Source organism: Sciurus carolinensis, chromosome 7, assembly GCF_902686445.1.
Source record: "Sciurus carolinensis chromosome 7, mSciCar1.2, whole genome shotgun sequence".
Taxonomy (NCBI): Eukaryota; Metazoa; Chordata; class Mammalia; order Rodentia; family Sciuridae; genus Sciurus; species Sciurus carolinensis.
Window position 1 is genome coordinate 89,479,087 of NC_062219.1, and position 21,400 is coordinate 89,500,486.

General features: G+C 38.3%; 2 protein-coding genes across 5 annotated transcripts in view; one reads left to right on the forward strand and one right to left on the reverse strand.

The window, feature by feature from the left end:
• Nucleotides 1-16,635, forward strand: part of B3gat2 (beta-1,3-glucuronyltransferase 2) — a 65,092-nt gene extending 48,457 nt beyond the window's left edge. Inside the window, exons 3-4 of the mRNA XM_047557848.1 lie at nucleotides 15,849-15,997; nucleotides 16,079-16,635. Of these exons, the coding sequence (XP_047413804.1) occupies nucleotides 15,849-15,997; nucleotides 16,079-16,165 (236 nt within the window). The 3' untranslated portion in view covers nucleotides 16,166-16,635. The remainder of the gene's footprint in view (nucleotides 1-15,848; nucleotides 15,998-16,078) is intronic.
• Nucleotides 16,636-16,639: 4 nt separating this feature from the next.
• The window catches only part of Smap1 (small ArfGAP 1), a 184,160-nt gene continuing 179,399 nt past the window's right edge, over nucleotides 16,640-21,400 (reverse strand). For all 4 annotated transcript variants that reach the window (XM_047557844.1, XM_047557843.1, XM_047557845.1 and 1 more), the window contains 3 exons: nucleotides 20,826-20,997; nucleotides 19,664-19,971; nucleotides 16,640-17,594 (listed from right to left, as the gene is read on the reverse strand). In XM_047557844.1, the coding sequence (XP_047413800.1) occupies nucleotides 17,460-17,594; nucleotides 19,664-19,971; nucleotides 20,826-20,997 (615 nt within the window). In that variant the 3' untranslated portion in view covers nucleotides 16,640-17,459. The remainder of the gene's footprint in view (nucleotides 17,595-19,663; nucleotides 19,972-20,825; nucleotides 20,998-21,400) is intronic.

Here is a 21,400-nt window from a genome sequence, read left to right on the forward strand (position 1 = left end):
TCCTGCTATCCAGCTGTACCCCGGTACATGTTAACTCTCCCCATCACCCCTGCCTCATCCCATCCTAAGGCCCTAGTAACCCCTGTCCTTCCTATGCCCCACTTCTATGAGATCAGCTAAGAGTTATCAATTTTGGTAAAGTCTTTTTTTCTTTTGTTTCCTCCTCTTTTGGTGTCATAAAAATCCATTTCCAAATCCAACATCATGAAGCTTTCGCCCTGTTCTAAGAGTTTTATAGTTTTAGCTCTTGTACGTAAGTCTTTGGTTCATTTTTAGTTAATTGTTGTATATTAGGCTATTTAAAAAATAAAATCTCCACTTACCCTGAATGATTGATGGATGAGGGATGAGCATGGTCTTTTTGTAATTGACTAAAATATCTTTATCATGTCTACCTTTGTCCATTCATTAAAAAGACTGGCAAGAAATGGAAGATAGGAAAAATATCTAAGAGTATGTTGGAAAACAGAAAAAGGACATGTACCGTGAAATCTGGAAGAATTTTTTGAAGAAAAGATAGGCTGGGATAAAGGAAAACGTCAGTATTCAGCTCAAAGGAAAGATCCATATGAAAATAAGTGATAGTGTCCCCAAGAGACCTCCAAGCTCAGAGAGGAGAGACCTGGGGGCTGGCAGGGACCAGTGCCCCAAGCACGCTCTGGCAGCCTCTGCTTAATAGGGAATGTTCCCCACATCAGTGGAGCAGTGGGGAGTGAGCGGGGATCCAACCTTGTTAGCACTGTGGGAATGGAGGTTGCTGGCAAAACCCTGCCTGACTTCTGTGTAGTTGCTTTCATTAACATGAAAGGAAAGGCTCACACAGCCCACCAGTGAAGCCCCTTCTAAAGTGGTGAGTCCATCATTGTACCTCCTTCCTGGCTTTTCTATGGAAATGGCTCTAAGTGGCCACAGGTGTGCCCCAAATGTAGCCTCTCAATTGCTGAAATAGATCTTGACCTCTTTTACAAAAATGAGTAATTAAAAAAAAAAAAAAAAACAAAACAGGACACAGGTGTTCCCATTGAAATAGTTAATGGGAATTGAGAGAGAGTTTTAAAAAAATTCTAATGTTTATTCACAGTGAAGTTTTTAAGGATGTGGTATCTTAAAAGAGTTGGCAGCTAAGACAAAAGAGTAACTAGAGAACAGACAGGGAACCCCACTTCTCCAACTGTGGTAATAGTGATCAAACCCAGGATTGAGTGTGCTAGGCAATGGGCAAGCTTTCTTGTAAATTATAAAAAGCATGATTGCTGAAACAAACCCACGTGAGACAGTGACAGCACAGTGGCTCTAACATTGGTACCTGGAGGGGCTCAATGCAAATGCTGGGTGAAAAGTGGATCGCCAAGAACTCCACCGAACTAGCGTGTTTGGTTTAGGACAAAGAAATGGAAACCGAGGGAGGGGGAGAAAAAAAGACGTGGAGTTTAAATCCAATATCTCCAATAAGAGTTTAGAATTAGAAAATAAATGTATGTGAAGCAAGTATCAAGAAATAGGACACCATTTCAAACTTCAACATTTGAGTTTTGAGAGTGGCTTTATCACCAGGTTTGAATTTGGGCTTTGCCAGTTCCTAGAAGTGGGTTAGCAAGGTTACCTTTCTCTGCCTGCGTTCCTCATGTATAAGCTATGGTAATAACAGTGTGTCCCTGGTGGGGTCATTGTGAGCATTAAATGAGTTACTACATTCAACACCTGGAAGGATGCCTTATTCACAGTAGATGCTTGACGGAAGTCGGCTGCTGCAGGTGAGCCTGCGTCACCATTGCGGCCACAACCACCGCACTCCCATTCTTAGAATCCAAGCCATATGCCTCACAGTCAGGGCCACTGTATTCTCCAGTCTCTTCCTCCCACTGTGCTGCCTCCTATCTCCTACTTCCTCCCCACTACACTGGCTGTCATCTTTCCTAGACCAGCAGTAGCCTCCTAACTAGCTGCACAGCTTCCGTCCTCGTCCCTACTGACATGCTCCCTGACCGCCAGGCTCCTGCACTCAGTTTCTCTGTGGCCTCCCGGACGCCGTGAGGTCTGGCATCCCTGTTCCCCCAGCCTCTCTCAGGTTGTCTTCCTCTTGTTCCCTGTGGGGTTCGTCTCTGCCTGGAGAAGCTGTCCTTGCCGGTCTCTCCTCCCTGTCCTTTGGCTCTGCATCATTGTCCTCGACCCCCAGCAGCCTCCTGGAATTTCCCCGCTAGCCCACGCACCCGCAGTGGCACTTGTCCCTGCATGTGAACCGGCTCCCTGACGAGCCCACCTGGGACTGCCGGGACTCAGAGATTGAGACCATGACTGACTTTACCACTTTCTCTGCCATCCCTGGCGCTTTGCTCATGTGTGTGTGTTTTTGTTTAATGAATAAATGAATCCAAATGCCAAGATTTTACGGCAAAAATGCCTCAAGTGTTTTCAGAGGCAAACAAGCTCCTTCCCTCTGAAGGAGAGAAAATCAGACTGGCATCCGATTTCCATAATATGAAATGAGAGAATAATGATAAAAAGATGCTTAGAGTTTGAAGGAAAAGAAACGGGTCCTAGAATTTGGTGTCCAGTGAAATCATTGTATCTGTGTGGACAAAAGAGACCTTTCAGATAAAAAAACATTTCAGATATTTCTTTCAAAAAAGGAAACAAATTAACAAAAGTACTTCAGTCAAAGTGAATTGGAATAAAGTATTTAAAAATAAGAGGTTGTTATACCAGAAAAAGCAGTGAGCAAATAAGAGTGGCCATCCTTACAGTTAAGAATGAATAATGACAAATGCAGACTATGAGGTGTAAAGCAGTTTGTTGGAAACTGGAAGTAGGAGAAAGATATGAAAATGAAGTTTTCAAATGAGAGTTTTAGCATATTCCAGTAATGCCTGGTTGGGGGTAGAGGAGAGTGAAAGCTCTCTAAAGAGGTGGATTCCTTCAAGAGGGGGTCACAGAGGTGATTCAATTCATGAGGATAAGAAAGAAATGTCAATCCTTAAAAAATTCCTTGCCAGACATGGTGGTACACACCTGAAATCCCAGCGACTCAGGAGACTGAGGCAGAAAGGTCACAAGTTCAAAGCCAGGCTGGGCAATTTAGCAATACCCTGTCTCAAAATAAAAATAAGGACTGGGGGGGTGTAGCTCAGTGGTAGAGACTTCTGGGTTCAAGCCCCGACACTACACACACATACACATCTCCTTAAACATTTTAAAATGTTTTAAATAAGGACTTTTTAAAGTATCCACAAGGACATCAAATATAAGATAACAATGTTTGTATTATTAGAGGAAGAACAAACAAAATGAATTCAAAATCAGGAAAGAAGGAGAAAGCAAAAAAATATGTATAATAAACAGGAAAAACATAATTGTGATAAATGCTAAAAAATTTGCTCTGAGGAAATTACAGCAAGAGTTGCACTTCTTATAAAAGACACACCTTAAAATGTGATGAAGATGGATGATAAGGGGATGAGAGAGAAAGCCCAGAGCTGGAGCCGTCATGCCAGTATTGAACAAAGCAGACAGAGGTCAAGACGAGAGAGCGAGAAGAGTGTCTTAGATAGATGAAAGCTACATACAACCCAAAAGTGTAACATCCACCCAGCACTGCATACCAAACATCACTGAACCCAAAATTAGTAGTAGAGATAACAGAAAATTTTGGCAAAATCATAGATATTAGCAGATGTGTTTAACACGTCTTAAAATTGACAGATTTGCGTGTCGTCCTGGGGATTGATCCCAGTGCCGTGCACGTGCTAGGCCTATGCTTCATAACTGAGGTACATCCCCCCAGTCCTTGTTTATTTTTATTTCAAAACAGCCCTGAAATTCACATATCTAAATATATAAATACTAAGGCTGTAGAAAACCAAATATATGACAAGCTTGATTTAGTCATTCTCCATAGGACAGTGTCTGCAATACACACAGAATATGCCTTTATTTCAAGTGTTTGACATTAGTGAAAATTGAAATTATATCAGGCTATCGAGTTAAGAAAAACCTGTACAGACTTGACACACTCACACTGGACATTAATAAGTAATAAACTAAATAATAATGAAGAGTGGTATCGAGTCAGATATATTGACAGGTAGTGCAGCTGGTGGCAGCACAGGGACAGCCCAGGTGGTATGAGCTGGCATTGTGTCTTGATCTTTACTCAGAAGCCTGGTCTCTGGCCAGCTGTTTCAGGAGGAGACCAGCGTCACAGAGGCCTAGGCTGGCTCAGAGAAAAGCCAGCTGAAGGGTATCTCCCCAGGCTGCATCTCAGTATTATCTCTGTGCTCTTAGGAGGATCTTTGTCCACGTTCACTGTAAACATATGAACAAACTCTCAGAAGATTGTTTTGAAGCTGAGGCAGATGCGGAGGAAGTTCATGCTCTTGGGTTCGAGTGCCTTGAAGAGGACCTGGCTTCCATGTCAAGTCTTAAGTCTGGTCACAGGGTTTCAGGCTGCACCAGAGTTGAACACCAAGATAAAGGTTTAGCTGCTCGTGAAGGTTTTATTTTATTTTTTACTTAGTAAATAATTATCAAGAAGAATGAAATTGTTTAAAATAATATTATAAAGAAGTTATTTAGAACCAGGCATGGTGGCGCACACCTGTGATCCCAGCTGCTCTAGACGCTGAGGCAGGAGAACTTCGAGTTCAAGGCCAACCTAACAAGTTAACAAGACCTATCTCAAAATAATAGGGCTGGGATGTGACTCAGTGGTACAGCACTTGCCTAGTACATATAAGGCCCTGGGTTCAATCCCCAGCACCATACACAAAGTATAACATTTATGGGGCTGGGGAGATGGCTCAGTTGGTAAAGTGATCGCCTTGTAAGCACAAGGCCCTGGGTTCAATCCCCAGCACCACACACACAAAAAAAATTATGTTTTTAAAAAAATTGAAAAGAAAACCTCAAAGATGAAGCAAAGTACAAAACAATGACCCTTTTGCAGCAGCATTGAGCCTGTGGACACCACTGTGCACAGCATATGCTGTGGTTCATTCCCATCAGTCTTTTGGGCTGTTGAGCAAATGGAACCACTTCCCCTTCAGACCTCAATGCATCCCTACTAGGAGAAATATTCATGAATATTTTTAGTATTCAGCTAATTAAGGCCTCTTAATTTACATTTGGTGTTAGGATCAAATTTTCCATCCTTGTTCATCATGGTTTTCCTTAGAAGATTTAATTTCCTATGATGCTTTCTTATTTTCAGAATAGAGATTTAAATGAGTTTTATATAGTACTACTTATAAATGTAGTATTTTTACCACCACGAAGAATACTGGCTGCTAGAAGACCTCTGAGAAGTTTAAAAAATTACACAGTAATAAAAATAAAAAAGTTTCACCCTGAAGTAACTCCACGTTTCAGCCAGTATTCTGGAGCAGATTAATAGACGTATTTAAAAATCAAGACATGCTTTTTCATTCCTCTTCACAAGAAGAAAATGACTCTAAATTATAATTAGTAAACACGGAATTGCATGCAGGCCTGTCGACCCAGCTATTTAAGAGGTGAAGGCAGGAGGATCCCTGAGTCTCAGCGAGAGGCCAGCCTGGGCAATATAGGGGGATCCTCTCTGTCAATGTGGGAAACTCCAGTTATGTCTCCTTGTAAGAAGTAGCAGATTGCGAGGGAGTCTACATACCAGACACGTGCGCATTCTTAGGACCATGAAAGTCTATAGTGGAACAGGTGCAGGAGGTCTTGCTCTCCAGGACTGGATTAGCCACCACCAGGGTCGTTATAAAGTGAGGCTGCCTGTGTGTTGGGCCTCCTCCACACACACAGTTGCCCCTGCACCTTCTGTCATGTCATGACACCCTGGCCAGATGCTGCCATATGTTCTTGGACTTTTCAGCCTTCAGAACCAGAAGCTGAAATAATTCTTTATAACTCAGTCTTGGGCATTTTATTGTAGCAAAAGAAATCGCTCCCACAACATGATCCTAAGTATCCAATTGGTCAAAGAATAAATCATGAGGGAAATTAGAAAATACTTTGAGATGAATGAAAATAGAAATATACTAAAACCTTCCTTAGAGATAAATGTACAGCTTTAAAATTCTTATATTAAGAAAGATCTCAAACAAATAGCGTTCTACCACAACAAACTAGAAAGAGGAAATGAATCTAAAGCAAGTGATTAAATTACACCAAAATAAATGATATGCAGAATATAAAAACAAAGAAAATCTTCAAACACAAAACAGTTCACAAATTTTCAGTTAGAATTCCCAGAAAAAAAAAAGTTTCAAATTACTAAGATCAGAAAGGAAAGCAAGAGATTACTACTGATCTTATACTTTTTTTTAACTTCCTTTTTTTTTTTAATTGTAAACAAATGGGATACATGTTGTTTCTCTGTTTGTACATGGCATAAGGCATACCATTTGTGTACTCATAAATTACATAGGGTAATGTTGTTTGATTCATTCTGTTATTTTTTTTCCCCTCTTTTCCCTCTATACAGTCCTTCCTTCCTCCATTCTTACCACCCTCCTTATCCCTAACCCTGAACCTAACCCTAACGCTAACCCCTCCCACCCCCCATTATATGTCCTCATCCGCTTATCAGCGAGATCATTTGTCCTTTAGTTTTTTGAGATTGGCTTATCTCACTTAGCATGATATTCTCCAATTTCATCCATTTGCCTGCAAATGCCATAATTTTATCATTCTTCATGGCAGAGTAATATTCCATTGTATATATATGCCACAGTTTCTTTATCCATTCATCAACTGAAGGGCATCTAGGTTGGTTCCACAATCTGGCTATGGTGAATTGAGCAGAAATGAACATTGATGTGGCTGTATCTCTGTAGTATGCTGATCTTACACTTTTTAAAATGTATAAAAATATTGTGAAAAACTGCATCTCAAGTTAGACAATCTAGATGAAAACAACTTCATGGAAAGACTATTAAGACAAAATAGAAAATCTGAATAGACCTATAATGTAGAGTGATTGAATTAGTACAAAACTTAAAAACATGGTTCTAGATGGGCTTCTAACATTTAAAGAAAAAATTTCCAGCAATCTTTCCCAAACACTTCTAAAAAAGAGAATAAAGTAAAAAATGTTCTTTTCTGTAAGACCAACAGCACCCTGATACCAAAGAGATCACTTCGGAAAAAACCCTGCAAACTAATGTCTCTTTTTGTGTAGGATATTAAAATCCTACACAAAATACTAAGTGACTCTAACAACATAGAATATGTCATGACCAGATAGGATTATTTCTGGAGTGTAAGGTGGGTTCAGATACAAAAGTCAATCAGTGCAATATACCATACTAACAGAATAAGGGATAAAAGCCTCATAATCATATCACTGGATGCAGAGAAAGCACCTGACAAAATTCAGTGTGCTTTCATGATAAAAACAATAGATCAATAAACTCAGCATGGAAGGGAAATTCTGTTTGATAAAGTGCATTTGTGAAATACTCATTTCTTTTTTTTAGGGTCTTACACATGCTAGTAAGTGCTCCACCACTGAGCTATATTCCCAGCCCCTAACAACGTTTTTTTTTTTTTAGCTTTTAATTTTTTACAGATCGCATTTTGATTCATTGTACACAAATGGGGTACATAATTTCGTTTCTATGGTTGTACACAATGCAGATTCATACCATTTGTGTAATCATACATGTACATAGGGTAATGATGTCTGTCTCATTCCACCATTTTTCATGTTGTTCTACATATTCTAAAGTTCCCCCATTATTCTCTCATTCTCCACCCCCACCCCCATTATATATCATCCTCCACTTATCAGGGAAAACATTTGGCCTTTGGTTTTTTGGTCTTGGCTTATTTCACTTAGCATGATATTCTCCAATTCCATCCATTTATTTGTAAATGCCATAATATTATCCTTCTTTATGACTGAATAGTATTCCATTGTGTATATATACCAGAGTTTCTTTATCCATTCATCTGTCAAAGGGCATCTAGGTTGGTTCCACAATCTAGCTATTGTGAACTGAGCTGCTATAAACATTGATGTGGCTGTGTTACTGTAGTTTGCTGATTTTAGGTCCTTTGGGTATAAACCGAGGAGTGGGATAACTGGGTAAAAAGGTGGGTCCATTCCAAGTTTTCTTAGGATTCTCCATACTGCTTTCCAGAGTGGCTGTTGAAGACTGAAAGTTTTCTTTCCAAATATCTAGAAAAAGACAAAGATGATCCCTCTTGCCATCTATTTCCACCATTGTAACATAGGTTGTAGTCAAGGCAATTAGGCAAGACAGAGGACTAAAATGGCTCCAAATTATACAGGAAGAAATAAAACTGTTATTTATCTAAGATCTTTTACATAAAAAATTCTAAGAAAAACATAAACATAAGTGCTAGTAAATGCGTTCCTCAAGGTTGCAGGATACAAGGTCAATACGTGAAAACCCATTGTTGTTTCCATCCACTAGTGATGAATGATCCAAAAAGAAACTAAGAGGAGTTTCATTCACAATCATGTCAAAGATAATAAAATACAAATAAAAGAAGCATAAGACTTATACACTGGAACCTATAAAGTATTCATGAAAGAAATTTAAAAGAACTAAAATGAAAGACATGGTTATGGATTAGAAGATGCAATTTTGCTGAATTGGTAACATTCCTTAAATTAATCTACAGCTTCAGTATAATCTCTATCAAAATTCTGTCTTCCCTTTTGGCAGAAATTGACACGATGATTCAAAAATTCATATGGAAAAAGGACTCGGAAGTGCCAAAATAATCTGGAAGAACAAAGTTGGAGAACTTATACTTCCCAATTTGAATATTTACTGAACAGCTATAGTAATGAAAACAATGTTTTGTTATAAGGATGAGCATATAGATTAATGAAATATAATTGAAAGATTGGAAAAACCCTTACATGTATTGATTTTTGCTCAGGGTGTCAAGACAGTTCAATAGTAAAAGAATGTATTTTCAAAGAATGGTGCCAAGGTTAGGAATGTACTAAAATCCACTAATCATACCTTTTTTTTTTTTGGGAGGGGTTCATATTTATTTGTTTTGGTACCTAGGATTGAACCCAGGGACACAACCACTGAACCACATGCCCAATCATTTTTTTATTTTTTATTTTGAGACAGGGTCTGGCTGAGTTGCTTAGGGCCTCGCTAAGTTGCTAAGGCTGGCTTTGAATTCACCCTCCTCCTGCTTCTGCCTCCCAAGCCGCTGGGATTACAGGCGTGCACTACCAAGACTGGCTAATTATACATTTTAAAAAGCACATTTTAATATATATGAATTATATTTCATGGGATGGTAGGCAGACAGGATTGAAACAGAATTCCAAAAGGCAACATGTGCTTTGTTGGGAAGAGATGAAAGGAGAATCAGTCACCTCCAGGAGAAGAGGTGCCATACACACATCTTTTTTTCCTCCAGCAGGTTCCATGACTGTATTGTGTATATATGCTTTAATTTGGAAGTTCAAATCATGTTTTCTTATTGTTTAAAGTGGGCAGATTTTTGAAATCACTTGATACTTATCAGCAAACGTGTGTGTGTGTAAAGGACTCAGTAATTTAATACACCTGTCCAGTGACTGTTCAGAGAGAAAGCTGTGAGCATCGTTCATGTGACCGGAAAATAAAAATATTATTACCAAAAGCCATCCTAGGGGAACTAAAATAGTCTTGATTTGGAATAGCCATCCTGAAATTAGATCATGGGTCGCTAGAGACGAGTGCATGGTGGGACAAGTATGTGGAGGTGATTCTCGCAGGGCTGAAGAACCTGATAAGCTGCTGCCTCCGTGGTCTGTGGCGAAGGCAAAGAGGAGCTCTGCTCTATGTACTTTTGCTTGTTTCCAATCTGGGTGGTGGTTCTGGTTCACTTTTGGTGGTAGGTTGTTGAACCCAGGTCGTTGCACCTGCTGGACCAGCTCTCTACCACTTGAGCTACATACACCCCCAGCCTTGCCTTATTTCAGTGGCAATGACCTGAAGTAGACTGCTGATTAAAAATAGAGAGCCACCCTTCTCACCTCATTCCAATCTTCAGGCTTTTAGTGGTCTTTTTACCATTAACTAAAATATTAACAAGTTTTTGTGTGGATGCCCTTTTAAGTTGGAGATGTCCACTTCTGTTCTTAGTTTGCTGAGAGGTTTTCCTCTCTCAGTCATGACTGGATGTCAAATTCATTTGCTTCATCTTTTGAGATTTTATTCTCCTTTTTAGTTTGCTAATATGCTGAAATAGCATTGATTTTGAAGTGATAAACCAACACTGCAGTCTTGGGATCACGATTTATTGTGCTGTTAGATTGGATTTGCTGAAGTTTTGAAGTTTTTCTGTGTCTATGAGGGTTGTTGATCTGCAATTTTTAAATGTTTTTGTATGGCTTTAGTATCAGGACAACGCTGTTTTCAAAATAATTTGAGAAGTGTTTCCTTCTTTACTATTTTCTTGAAAAATTAGTGTAAAATGGCCATTTCTTCCTTGAATGTTTAGTAGAATTCACTAGTAAAGCTGGCCTGGAGGAGTGTGTGTGTGTGTGTGTGTGTGAATATTTTTAACTATAAACTTTATTTCTTTGATACAAGGTTACTGTATCTTAATACAGTTAACTGTTCCCTCATGAGCACGATTTGGTAGTCAGAATTCATCAAATTCTCTACCATAAAGTTGCTCAAATCTTCCTTTAATGTTTATAGAATCTGTTCTGATCTCCCCTTTCTCATTTCTGATATTGGTAATTTGTGTCTTCCACTGCCTGATAAGTAGATGTTGATCACATCTATTCCTTCTTTCCCCCAAAGGAGCAGGTTTTTATTCATGGATCTTTTCTAGTGTTTTCTATTTCTACTTCAGTGTGCCTTTATATTCGTTAGTATCCTTTTTCTATTTACTTTGGGTCTTGTTTACTTTTTCCAGTTTATAAAGATGAGAGATTTAGGTCATTGAGACCTTTCTTATCTCAGACATGTGTAAAGCGTTTTAAAAATATTAATCTTGTACTGGATATGGTGTCACATGCCTATCTTCCTAGCTGCAGGTGAGGCTCACGCAGGAGGATCCTTTAAGACCAGGTTTTTGGGACCAGCCTGTCTCCTCAAACAAAATAAAATCCAACCAAACAAAACCCTTAATTTTCCATCAAAGCACCACATTAGATGCACTCTACAAACTTGGAAATGTCTTCTTTTCACTCAATTAACTACTTTCTCATTTTTACTTCTTTGGTCTGTATTTTATTTAGAATCAAATTATTTTGGAAAATAATACATCTTGTTACTTCTATTTTAATTCTATCGCTGTCAGAGAACATACTTTGTACAGTTTGAATTCTAAAAATTATTGAGACTTGGTATATGGCCCAGACTATTGTCTAGTTTGGTAGTGTTCCATACACAACAGAAAAGATGGTGCAAGACACCATGAGGGGTAGATGGTTGATGATACTGTTGTTCAAGCCTTATCTAGCTTTACTGTCTCCCCCTCATTCAGTCTCTGTGACACACGTATGTGGTTGCTTGTCTTTCTGTGTTTCATTTGGTACTTTTTGTTATTACAAGTTTGAACCTACTAATCTTTTATTTTGTAATGTCTCATCTACTATGAATTCCACCCAGTGTATTTTTCATTTCATTTGTAGTTTTGATCACTGAGATGACTTTGGGTCTTTAAAAAATATCTCCCTTTCTCTCTGTTAGCATACTCAGTCCTTCCTCTAGTGTTTATTGATTTATAAGATTAGAACATATGAAGTATATTTATATTTTAATGTCTTTGTCCAATCTGTGTCATTTCTGGGTTTTGGTTGATCGAATTTGTTCTTCAACACAGGACTGTATTTTCATGCTTCTTTGTACATCTGGTAATATTTAAATTTTGTTATATTTGTTGCTGGGAATTGAACCCAGAGGTGCTTAACCACTGAGCCACATCCCCAGCCCTTTTAAATATTTTATTTAGAGATAGGGTCTCACTGAGTTGCTTAGGGCCTCACTAAATTGCTGAGGCTGGCTTTGAACTTATCATCCTCCAGACTTAGTCTCCCTACCTGCTGGGATTACTGGCATGTGCCACCACACCTAGCTAATTTTTAAACTTTAAATTGCTAGGTATCAATATAGCTATATCTATACACATACATACATATAGTATGGATCTCACATGTATGTGTGTGTGTATATATATTCTATTATGTATGCAAATATTTGAGGTTTGTACTTTGATAAAATCAAGATTCTTGGAAACATTTTGATCTTTTTCAGGCTTAAAGTTAGACAGACCCTGCTCAGACCTTAGGGCTGATTTAACCCCCCACCCAATAACCTTCCACATATTCTTCCAGATGTGTCCACTGTCACATGGTAGTACTACCTTGGCTGTTGATTTTTGTTATTTTGTTGTGTTTTTGGCATTGGGGATTGAATCCTGGGGTGCTTTATCACTGAGCAGTATCACTAGCCCTTTTTATTTTTGAGACACGGTCTTGCTAAGTTACTTATGGCCTAAGTTCCTGAGACTGGCCTCAAACCTATGATCCTTCTACCTGTACCTCCTGCGTTGCTGGGATTATAGGTGTGCACAACTGTGTGGCTGCTAAGAATGTGAATTATTCCTAGCCTACATAAGCCCTAATAATTGATCCACTGCTCCTTTTCACAAGTTCTTAACCTGGCCTTGGAGAGTTCTACAAGGATTAGCTGATAATGCTCAGTTTAAGACTTGAGGAGAGCATTCTACAGATCAAGAGCTCTTTCTTCTCCAGTAATCTGCTCTGCAAATTTAAGTTGTCTTGACTTCCTCAAGTTCTTACTTGTTTCTTCAACTCAAGGAGACTGAAGTTGTTTTGGTTTTCTGCCCTGTGGTATGGCCTGCAAACGCTTTTCAGGCAGGAAGCTGGGGCAGCTAAAAACTCACATTTACCTTTTTTTTCTTGAGATGTCTGTGCTAAGTGCCTCTTTTCCAATATCTGGAAAAGCTTCAAACATTTTGTCCGATTTTAAGGTTTAACACAGGGGGAAACCCAGTCCCTATAGCTCTTTCTTGTCTAGAGTGGAAATGGCTCGCTGAACTTTGAACATCTTACAAATTTTCTACCCAGTAATCGTTGGCAGGTATTGAGGCAGGTTCTATCCCTGTCTTGGAGGGAATATATCTTTCCCCATCTAAGTCTGCCTAAAGAAGTTAGTTAGGAAATCTGCCTTCACTTTCCATTTTCTTTTTAACATAACTTACCAGGACAGAAAATCCTACTCCCGTGATTTTCATAGGGCTCCATTCAATATCTCAAAAGCCACAACAACATTTTAAAAGCTAAACTAATCTCACTAAAAAAGGGAAGATATAATACTTGAGGCAAATGTACTTGGAATTGAAGAAAACCTAAGATTCCCATCTTGGGTTGAAAATCAATAGTTAGGAGCTAAAACTCTTTGCATGTTTCAGAGGGGGAGCTCTTTAACTCTCCCTGAACTCTCAGCAGGACACATGATTTCCCCAAAGCAGCTCACGGTTTGGCCTAGTTAGCTTGCAGTCTCTGCCTGCTGGCTGTGACCTGCTTCCTTTGAAGAGCTTACTGAGGATATGGGCAAAGAAGTTGAGATAGGTGATGGAGAAGCACCTAACTATGCCCTTCCCACAACTTGTATTAGAAAATAGAAATGCTCTTTGCTCCTGTGGTGAGCCACCCACTAAAATCTGAGTCTTCCAGGTACACTCTTCTCCAGTGAGGCCAGGATAGGGGACCTTGCAGCAGAACAGTGTGTAGCTTCTCGATGTCACTGTGCTGAGGTTGTAGACTTTGCCAGGTGACTGCACTGAGTTAGGATAGTCTGAAGTAAAGGAAAGCAAGAAAATACTCTTAATCTGAATCCTTCAGTGGTCATGATAATGAATGTTTTCGTCTTTGGGGAAAATGAGGAAAATCAAATCAAAGTGGTTTCATATCATTTTCAGAATTACTTTTGCATAATCTGGATCCTATATTTTTGAGAGAATGGGGAAATAAAATCAGTACCTTGAAGCTAAAGAATATGCTAGAAGCTTCAGGGTGACTGAGAAGGGCCAACTCTCATTTAGATTAAAAAGAAAAGAAAAAAAAAAAAGGATGAAGCTTATTTATAAGCATATAAAAGAAAGCAAGAAGCAGGAAATCTTTTAGTAATAAAACCCAGTTGGACCTATGAGAAAAGGCACTTTGATATTAATTTGAAGCTTTGGTGTTAAGTCCCAAGTTGGCCTAGCCATGCCTGAGGGAGCTTCGGATTTGTTATCAGAGTGGTGTGATGTTCCGATGGCATAGTACTTCTGCCACCCAGAGTGTTTTACAAACCCTTTACCTGACAACCGGTATTCTTCTAGCCATAAGTGGTGGCTGACATCACCTGCCTCTCATGAGATTATTCGCAGTGGTATTTTTAATTATATTTGTTGTAATCTTTTAAAATAGTGCTTTGTAGTCAATGGAGTCCTTCCACAGATTATCATACACCAAAATTGAGAAGGGAGTCACACTTCTCTTACAAATGAGGAAATGTGGAAGCTACAGCATCAAGAAAGATTAAATGATTTGGCCAGTGTCCCAAATGCAGGGACCTAGATAATGGAAAAGGCTAGTTATTTCAAATTCAGTGTTTATCTGCTATAATGTGCTGTCTCCCTGGAGGATTGGTGGATGATACTGGGAATCTTCAGGTTGTTTCATAAATTTTTGTCCACGTTGTTTATACACAGCTGAGTATTAACATCCTCCCAAAAGGCAGCAGGGTCTAAAACATGAGATTGCCCAGTCTGGCATCTGGAGAGGTTATAAGAATGGTGATACGGTTTCCTCAAAGCTCCTCCATTATTGCCTGTTATCATTTGGTAACAACTTTTGTACAAAGAAGCATAAATTAATTCAGGTTAATGTAGAGAAGGATAAAAGTTGCTAAGAAATGTTCCTGGTCCTCATAGCTTCAACTCTGGGAGGTTGCCTGACTTTACATTGTTACCTTAGTTAAGCAAAGAAGTCCAGGGCTTCAGATTTTCAAAACAATGACTTGATAGCTTGTAGAACGCTTTCATAGCTGAGGTTTAAGTGCAGAGTCTGTTAAACTGCAGATTAAACGGTAATGGCTTTTTATATGACCAAATCATTGAAGGGGATTTATACCTTTCTTTCTTTTTTTTTTTTTTTTTAAGGCACTGGGGATCGATCGATTTCAGGGCCTTATCTGTGTGCCAAGCCAAGTGTGCTACCACTGAGCTATATACTACCGGTCCCTAACATTATTTTTCCCTTTTGAAAATTCAAATACAAAAACCAAAATTATCAAATGGCCTAATATCTCCTGTACTAATTTCTAACCCCCTCTCTCCTCATTTGTTTCAGATTGATTATAAATGATTATAAATTACGTATTACTCATTTTCTAGGTAACTGACTTCTATAACCAGTCTTCTTAATATGAAGTCAGGAATGCTGAGTTTGATAAAGCATACGCAGTGATGTTAAAGGGCGGGCAGGAGATGTGGACAATCTGGACCACATACCCTAAGGATAGTTAAGGTAGAGTCCATAAGCTTTCTAGTTGTACTGAGGTTCAGAGTATCAGAAGTGGGGTTGTGATAACCTCTGTGAAATTTACACTTTATTACCAACAGACCAGGCTTCATATTTTATGGTAGATGCTCCGTGGGTGCACCTGTGTTGCATTGTAATGACTACTTTTCCCCTTGAGATGATAAAGCAGGTAATGTTCCTATTAAACGTGGTAAACCAAAATTTGACATAGTAGGTATTTAAAATTTTTTTGATGTGATCAAAATCTTAGACAAAAGAAGTACACCATTATTTTATCTTAATGTCATTTTTTTTTTTTTTTTAACTTTTCACAAAGGATTTGCTGTAAGTCTTCAAGTCATCTTGTCTAATCCAAAAGCTGTATTTAAGCGCCGTGGGTCCCAGCCAGGGATGCAAGAATCTGACTTTTTAAAACAGATAACAACAGTGGAAGAACTGGAACCAAAAGCAAATAACTGCACCAAGGTACTCATTTCACTTGTGCTGCTTGGCCTTGAGTGCCAGCACTGAGAATGTGGCTGCCCAAAATATTTCCCTCCCCTTTAGGTTCTCGTGTGGCACACTCGGACAGAGAAGGTTAATCTAGCCAATGAACCCAAGTACCACCTGGACACAGTGAAAATTGAAGTGTGAGCTGAAGCAAAAACTGGTGCAGCCTACCTGGCCAGTGATATGGAAGAGGATGACTGGAGTTTAGGATACAGAACATTCAGGTATTGTTTCTTTTACTTCAGTACAAGAGCCTTTATTGTCATCTGATGGACATCTGTCTAAACAGAGCTTGTCAGTTAATGTAGCTAATTTGATGGTACAAAATGTATGTTTTGTCTTCATTTGTTCTGCATGTTTTCTCTCCAGCTTAACTGGAGGATTTTTGTACAGTACAGCTAACAATGCAAGATACTAATCTGAATATCTTATATACTTTTTTTCCTCATTTGGCCTGATAATTGGTAGACTGAATAGGTTTAAGAAGCCCATGACAAATATTTTGTCAACTAAACATTACCAATTCCCAACTTCACAACATGAAGTAAATTTTGAAAGGCTGGTGGCAGTACACATTGTAGGAGAAAAAAAAAAAAAAAACCCACAAATAAAAAGGTCTATGGATTTATCTGTTTAATATATAGGGAAATAACATTTTGTCAATACTAGGCACCATAAAATGTAAACACAATTACTGTCATAAACCTGGATATACCTTCGAGGATTAAAAGTGGCTTTTAGTTACCCTGTTTGCATATAGTGCAGAAAAAGGTCTTCATGTTAGCACTATGTACATAAGAGAGATCCAAATTACACGAGGCAGATAAAATTTGAATTCTTTAAACATTCATTAAATTGAGTTTTTCAGTAACATCCAGGTTTATCTTCCTTTCACTAACCACCCCTGTTAAGCACATCGTAACAACAGCACAGTGAAGTGAATGATGAAATAAAAGAATTTTGATACACTAGAAAACAGTGCTCAGTGATACATTTACATTCTATTTATATGATTAAACATTTGATCATACAGTACCTTCCTACAGGATTACTGGCTAATTTGGGGATGGGGTTTATACTGTTAGAGGTATTACTAACATGATAACTACTTCCCTTATATGCAAACATTAGAGCTATAATTTTATTGAGTAAAACTGATTATGCAAGTTGACCGAGCAGCTTCTCAAATAATGTAGTTCATGAGATCATGGGAAACATGAGCAAAGCTGCCCCTGACATAAAATGGTTCCTCAACCTGCTTTTCACCACATCAAATTTAATCAGTACGGACCAACACGGTCAATCAGGTAATTCCTAATATGAACAAATGGGGGAAAAAGAAAAAAAATATATATGTACATGAATAAACAGGGGAACTAGATGCATTTTAGCAAGGAATGTCAGGTGTTAATTCTGGATGAAACTTGTATTGCAGTTTTCATTTCCACAGTTGTGTGCTCAGAGTCTGACCCGATGAGCTTCCAGACCATCCTGCTGTTGTGTTGGGGGGCTGGCCAAAACCCGCTGCAGGGTTTGCACTGTTGATACTCATGCCAGCCATTTGCTGATTCATCTGTGAAACACATAAAAGACTTAGTCTAAGAGGATTACTTCACTTTCAGTTCTTGCTTCTTTAGCCACAGTTGGACATTTTTTCCATTAATGTGAAAATTAGTCAAAGCACTGAGGTAAAAGACTAACATACACAAATTTCTTTACAGAAAGCAAATAGATGCTTTGTTCCCTTATTTTCTTCCACTTTTTAGTACTAATCTCCATCATACTCACTTTCTAGATTCGATTTCTTATTAACCCTAACTAAATGGGGGTAGAACAATCTTTGAATTTGCATATGGGATTATATTATAAAATGAACCCATTACTCTTTCAACTATTTTGAAATACTGTAATAAGGACTAAGAAAATTTTATAAAGTAAAACATTCTAAAATTATCCTATAAACCTTATATGATGGCTATAATTCTCTATTAAAATCTTAAATGGGTCTATATACTTTCTAAATATTAAAGTTTGTAAAGAATATTTTTCTTTGTCCCAAAAACACTAACAAACAGTTAAAATCTGTAGTATGAAATTTCTTCCAGATTGGAGTCAAGTATAAGTAAGCCTCTTAGCCCAGTGGTTCTCTTACTATCAAGACTGGTGATAAGAGAAGGAAAGGCAAAATTTACCATCATATACAGAGTAAATTCAAAACAAACTTGTGCTCAGGGTAAGATTGTGTTCTATTTGCAATTTCTGAAAGACAGTAACAACTACACTGCTGATTAGACATAAGTGTCTGAAAGGCAGGCAAATCACGTTTTCATCCTACTGAAGGATATTTTAACCACTTTGTCATTGGCGGATAGATTCCACTGATGGTGTGATGGAGAACAGTATCGCCCTTCTGTACTGACAAGCCAACATTAACTCCTGATGGGTTATCTGCACCTAAATCTGAGCTAAGTGTGTCAACATTTTGGCCACATAAAAGCCATTACTGATATTTGGTACGTGAGATTCCTAAAAGGTAGACTCCTGTGAATTATGATTGCAAAACAAAAAAATTTGAAACATTCATGTGATATATGGTGATTCTGCTAACATTAGAATCAGACTATTCCCTGAAAGTTCTCAAGGTAAAAACCACTGATCACTTAGAAACCAAGACCACCAAATGGGGAGGAGGAACATAAATTTAAGTCTAGGAGCCTTTGTCTATGGAGCTAAAGTCAGAAGAGAGCACCTAAGAGAAATATTCTCTTGGCTCTAAATAAACTTAGGTAGAAAAATAATTTTATAATATGAGGGAATGTCTGAGACAAATACAGACTTGTTCATACATCATGGGAATTCTTGAGTCAGTGGACACTTTTTATATAACCTATAATGACTTATACTTAAAGGAAGTATAATTTAACAAGGGCTTTTGAAAAAATGTTTTTATAAATCCATGGGCAGCAGCTACATGACTAAGACAGCTTTGATCCCTCATAAGAGGCTGGATTTTTTTTTTCTCATTTGTGAAAGTTAGGCAAAAAAAATCCAAAAATTTGCCTGGCATGTGCCTGCAATCCCAGCAGCTTGGGAGGCTGAGGCAGGAGGATAGTGAGTTCAAAGCCAGCCTCAGCAACTTAGCAACACCTTGTCTCTAAATAGTACATTTAAAAGGGTTGGGGATGGGCTCAGTGGTTAAGTACCCCTAGGCTCAATCCTCAGAACCAAACAAAATAAAAAATTATTGGTAAAGATAGGTTGGTCTAAGTGGATGTCAAAAACACCCTACTAGGGAGCTAGGAAAAGCTTAATGTTTATCTCAAAAGTCACAGACAAGAAGTCTCTCATGATACTTCAGATAAATTTCTAGCTATTATAAATAGATTAGGGATTTTTACCATGATAGCCATGTTACAATCTGAAATGAAGAACAAAAAGAACCTACCAAAATACTTTAAAAATTAGGGACAATGACAAAACATTTGTCTATCTGATGCAACTTTATAATATTCATAAACATTTTTGATCTTATATTATCCCTAGTCAATTCCCTTGATAGAGCACTAGATTTCTAAACAAACCCTTAGAAAATAAGTATGGTTTCTTTGATTTGGGAGAAGCTAGAGAGTAAATGACCCCTACCTGTGAGAGGTTCCACTGAGGCTGTTGAGCTTGTGGCAGGCCAAACTTACTCTGGGGTGCACCCATCTGTCCCACCATTCCTCCTTGGGGGCCAACAACATTTTGAGGAAGTGGCATCACACCAGTTTGTGCATTTCCCATAAACCCATTGGGCATGGGCATGCCCACCATCATGCTTGTACTCTGTCCCATCACATTTCCTAGAAGGCTGGGCGCTGCAGGCACAGGTACACCCATTGATGGGAAACCTTGAAATGCAGTTGGTGCTTGTGAGGTAAATGGTATATTTGTGGGTCCCATAAACACACCTGTATCATAAGAACCATGAAGAGAGAGATGAATAAAGAAAGCAGGAGCACTGTATATAGTTACACTCACCTCTATTCACACACAAAAAGGATTATCATTGACTTTCATTCTGGTCTGGCTGTTCTTCCTGCTAAGAACAGCCCACACCTAAACATTCAGAGTTGTTTATTTCTAGAATACAGACAAATCAGTTATCAACCTAAGAAAATTTAATTAGAAAATAAAAATCTCAGGCAATAGCCACAAAAAATACCTCCACTGTGAAGACCAAATTGCTTAGCATGAGAGTATCTGCTTTCTCTGCTGACTTGTATCACCGGGTCTCCCAGTGCCAAATAGGCAGGTGAGAGTTGACTATATTTGGCTTTTTAAAGAAGTAACTGGATTGTTACACAATTTCAGCCCATATGTGAAATGCAGCTCATTATTTTAGAGGAAATGGTCTAGACAAATTAAAACTGAATAAATTTTATGCTAGTTTTTCATTGTAATGACAAAATATTTAAAAGTGTTTGGAATCATGTGATAATTTAGACTGCTTATTGTTTACCTGCAGAAGAAATACACTGTACACAGTCATAAAATGTAGTAAATCAAATTTCAATAATTTTTCAAAGATAATCTACGTCTTATAAGCTTGTGGAAAAAGTATTAAGTGATATGTGAACAGCTTGTTAATTCTAAATGAATAAAGTTTTGTGAATTCTGTACTTGCCTTTTAATCACTGCAGAAAAAGCACCTACTACCATAGGAAAAAAGGGAAGAAATATAAAATAGATATTATAATTACAAAGGATATACTTCTAGTAATGTCACTATGCTGCACTGAAAGCAGATTTCAAAATTAATTACCAGGAGTGCTTTGCTGCTGAATGGTTCCTGTACCATACAGAGATAAAATGGAGTCTTTGGAGAGTTGTTTCTTTGCTACTTCTTCTGATTTTGTAGTTGGCTCAGTGAACAGATCCAGATCCCCAGATGTTACTGCAGACAGGGTGGTAGCTGCTGGTACAGAGGATGTCCCCTAAGATAAACACCAAAATAAGCTGATGAATCATGTATACTAAAGCATAGCTTGTCTGTTACTTAAAATCCAAATAAAGTTATGAAACCAGGAATTAATTATAGAAGGTAAAATGGCAACATTGAAGAGGATCATTCACAAACCCACGCAAGCACAAACATCTCGAGTGAAAGTAACTGTTTCTTAATTAGAATTTGAAAGAGGAAGACTGAAGCTCTTTCACAATAAACTGCATTTACCAGCTAGGTGAATGCAGAGTTCTTGCTCATCATGTCTTGAACAGTGAGCCTACCAAGAGTTATGCGGATGATGCCCAAGGACCACCACTATTTCAAAGAACTGACATCCCTTGGAATACAGAACATTTCTACCACTGGCAGATTGTGAGAGGGTCCTGCAATGG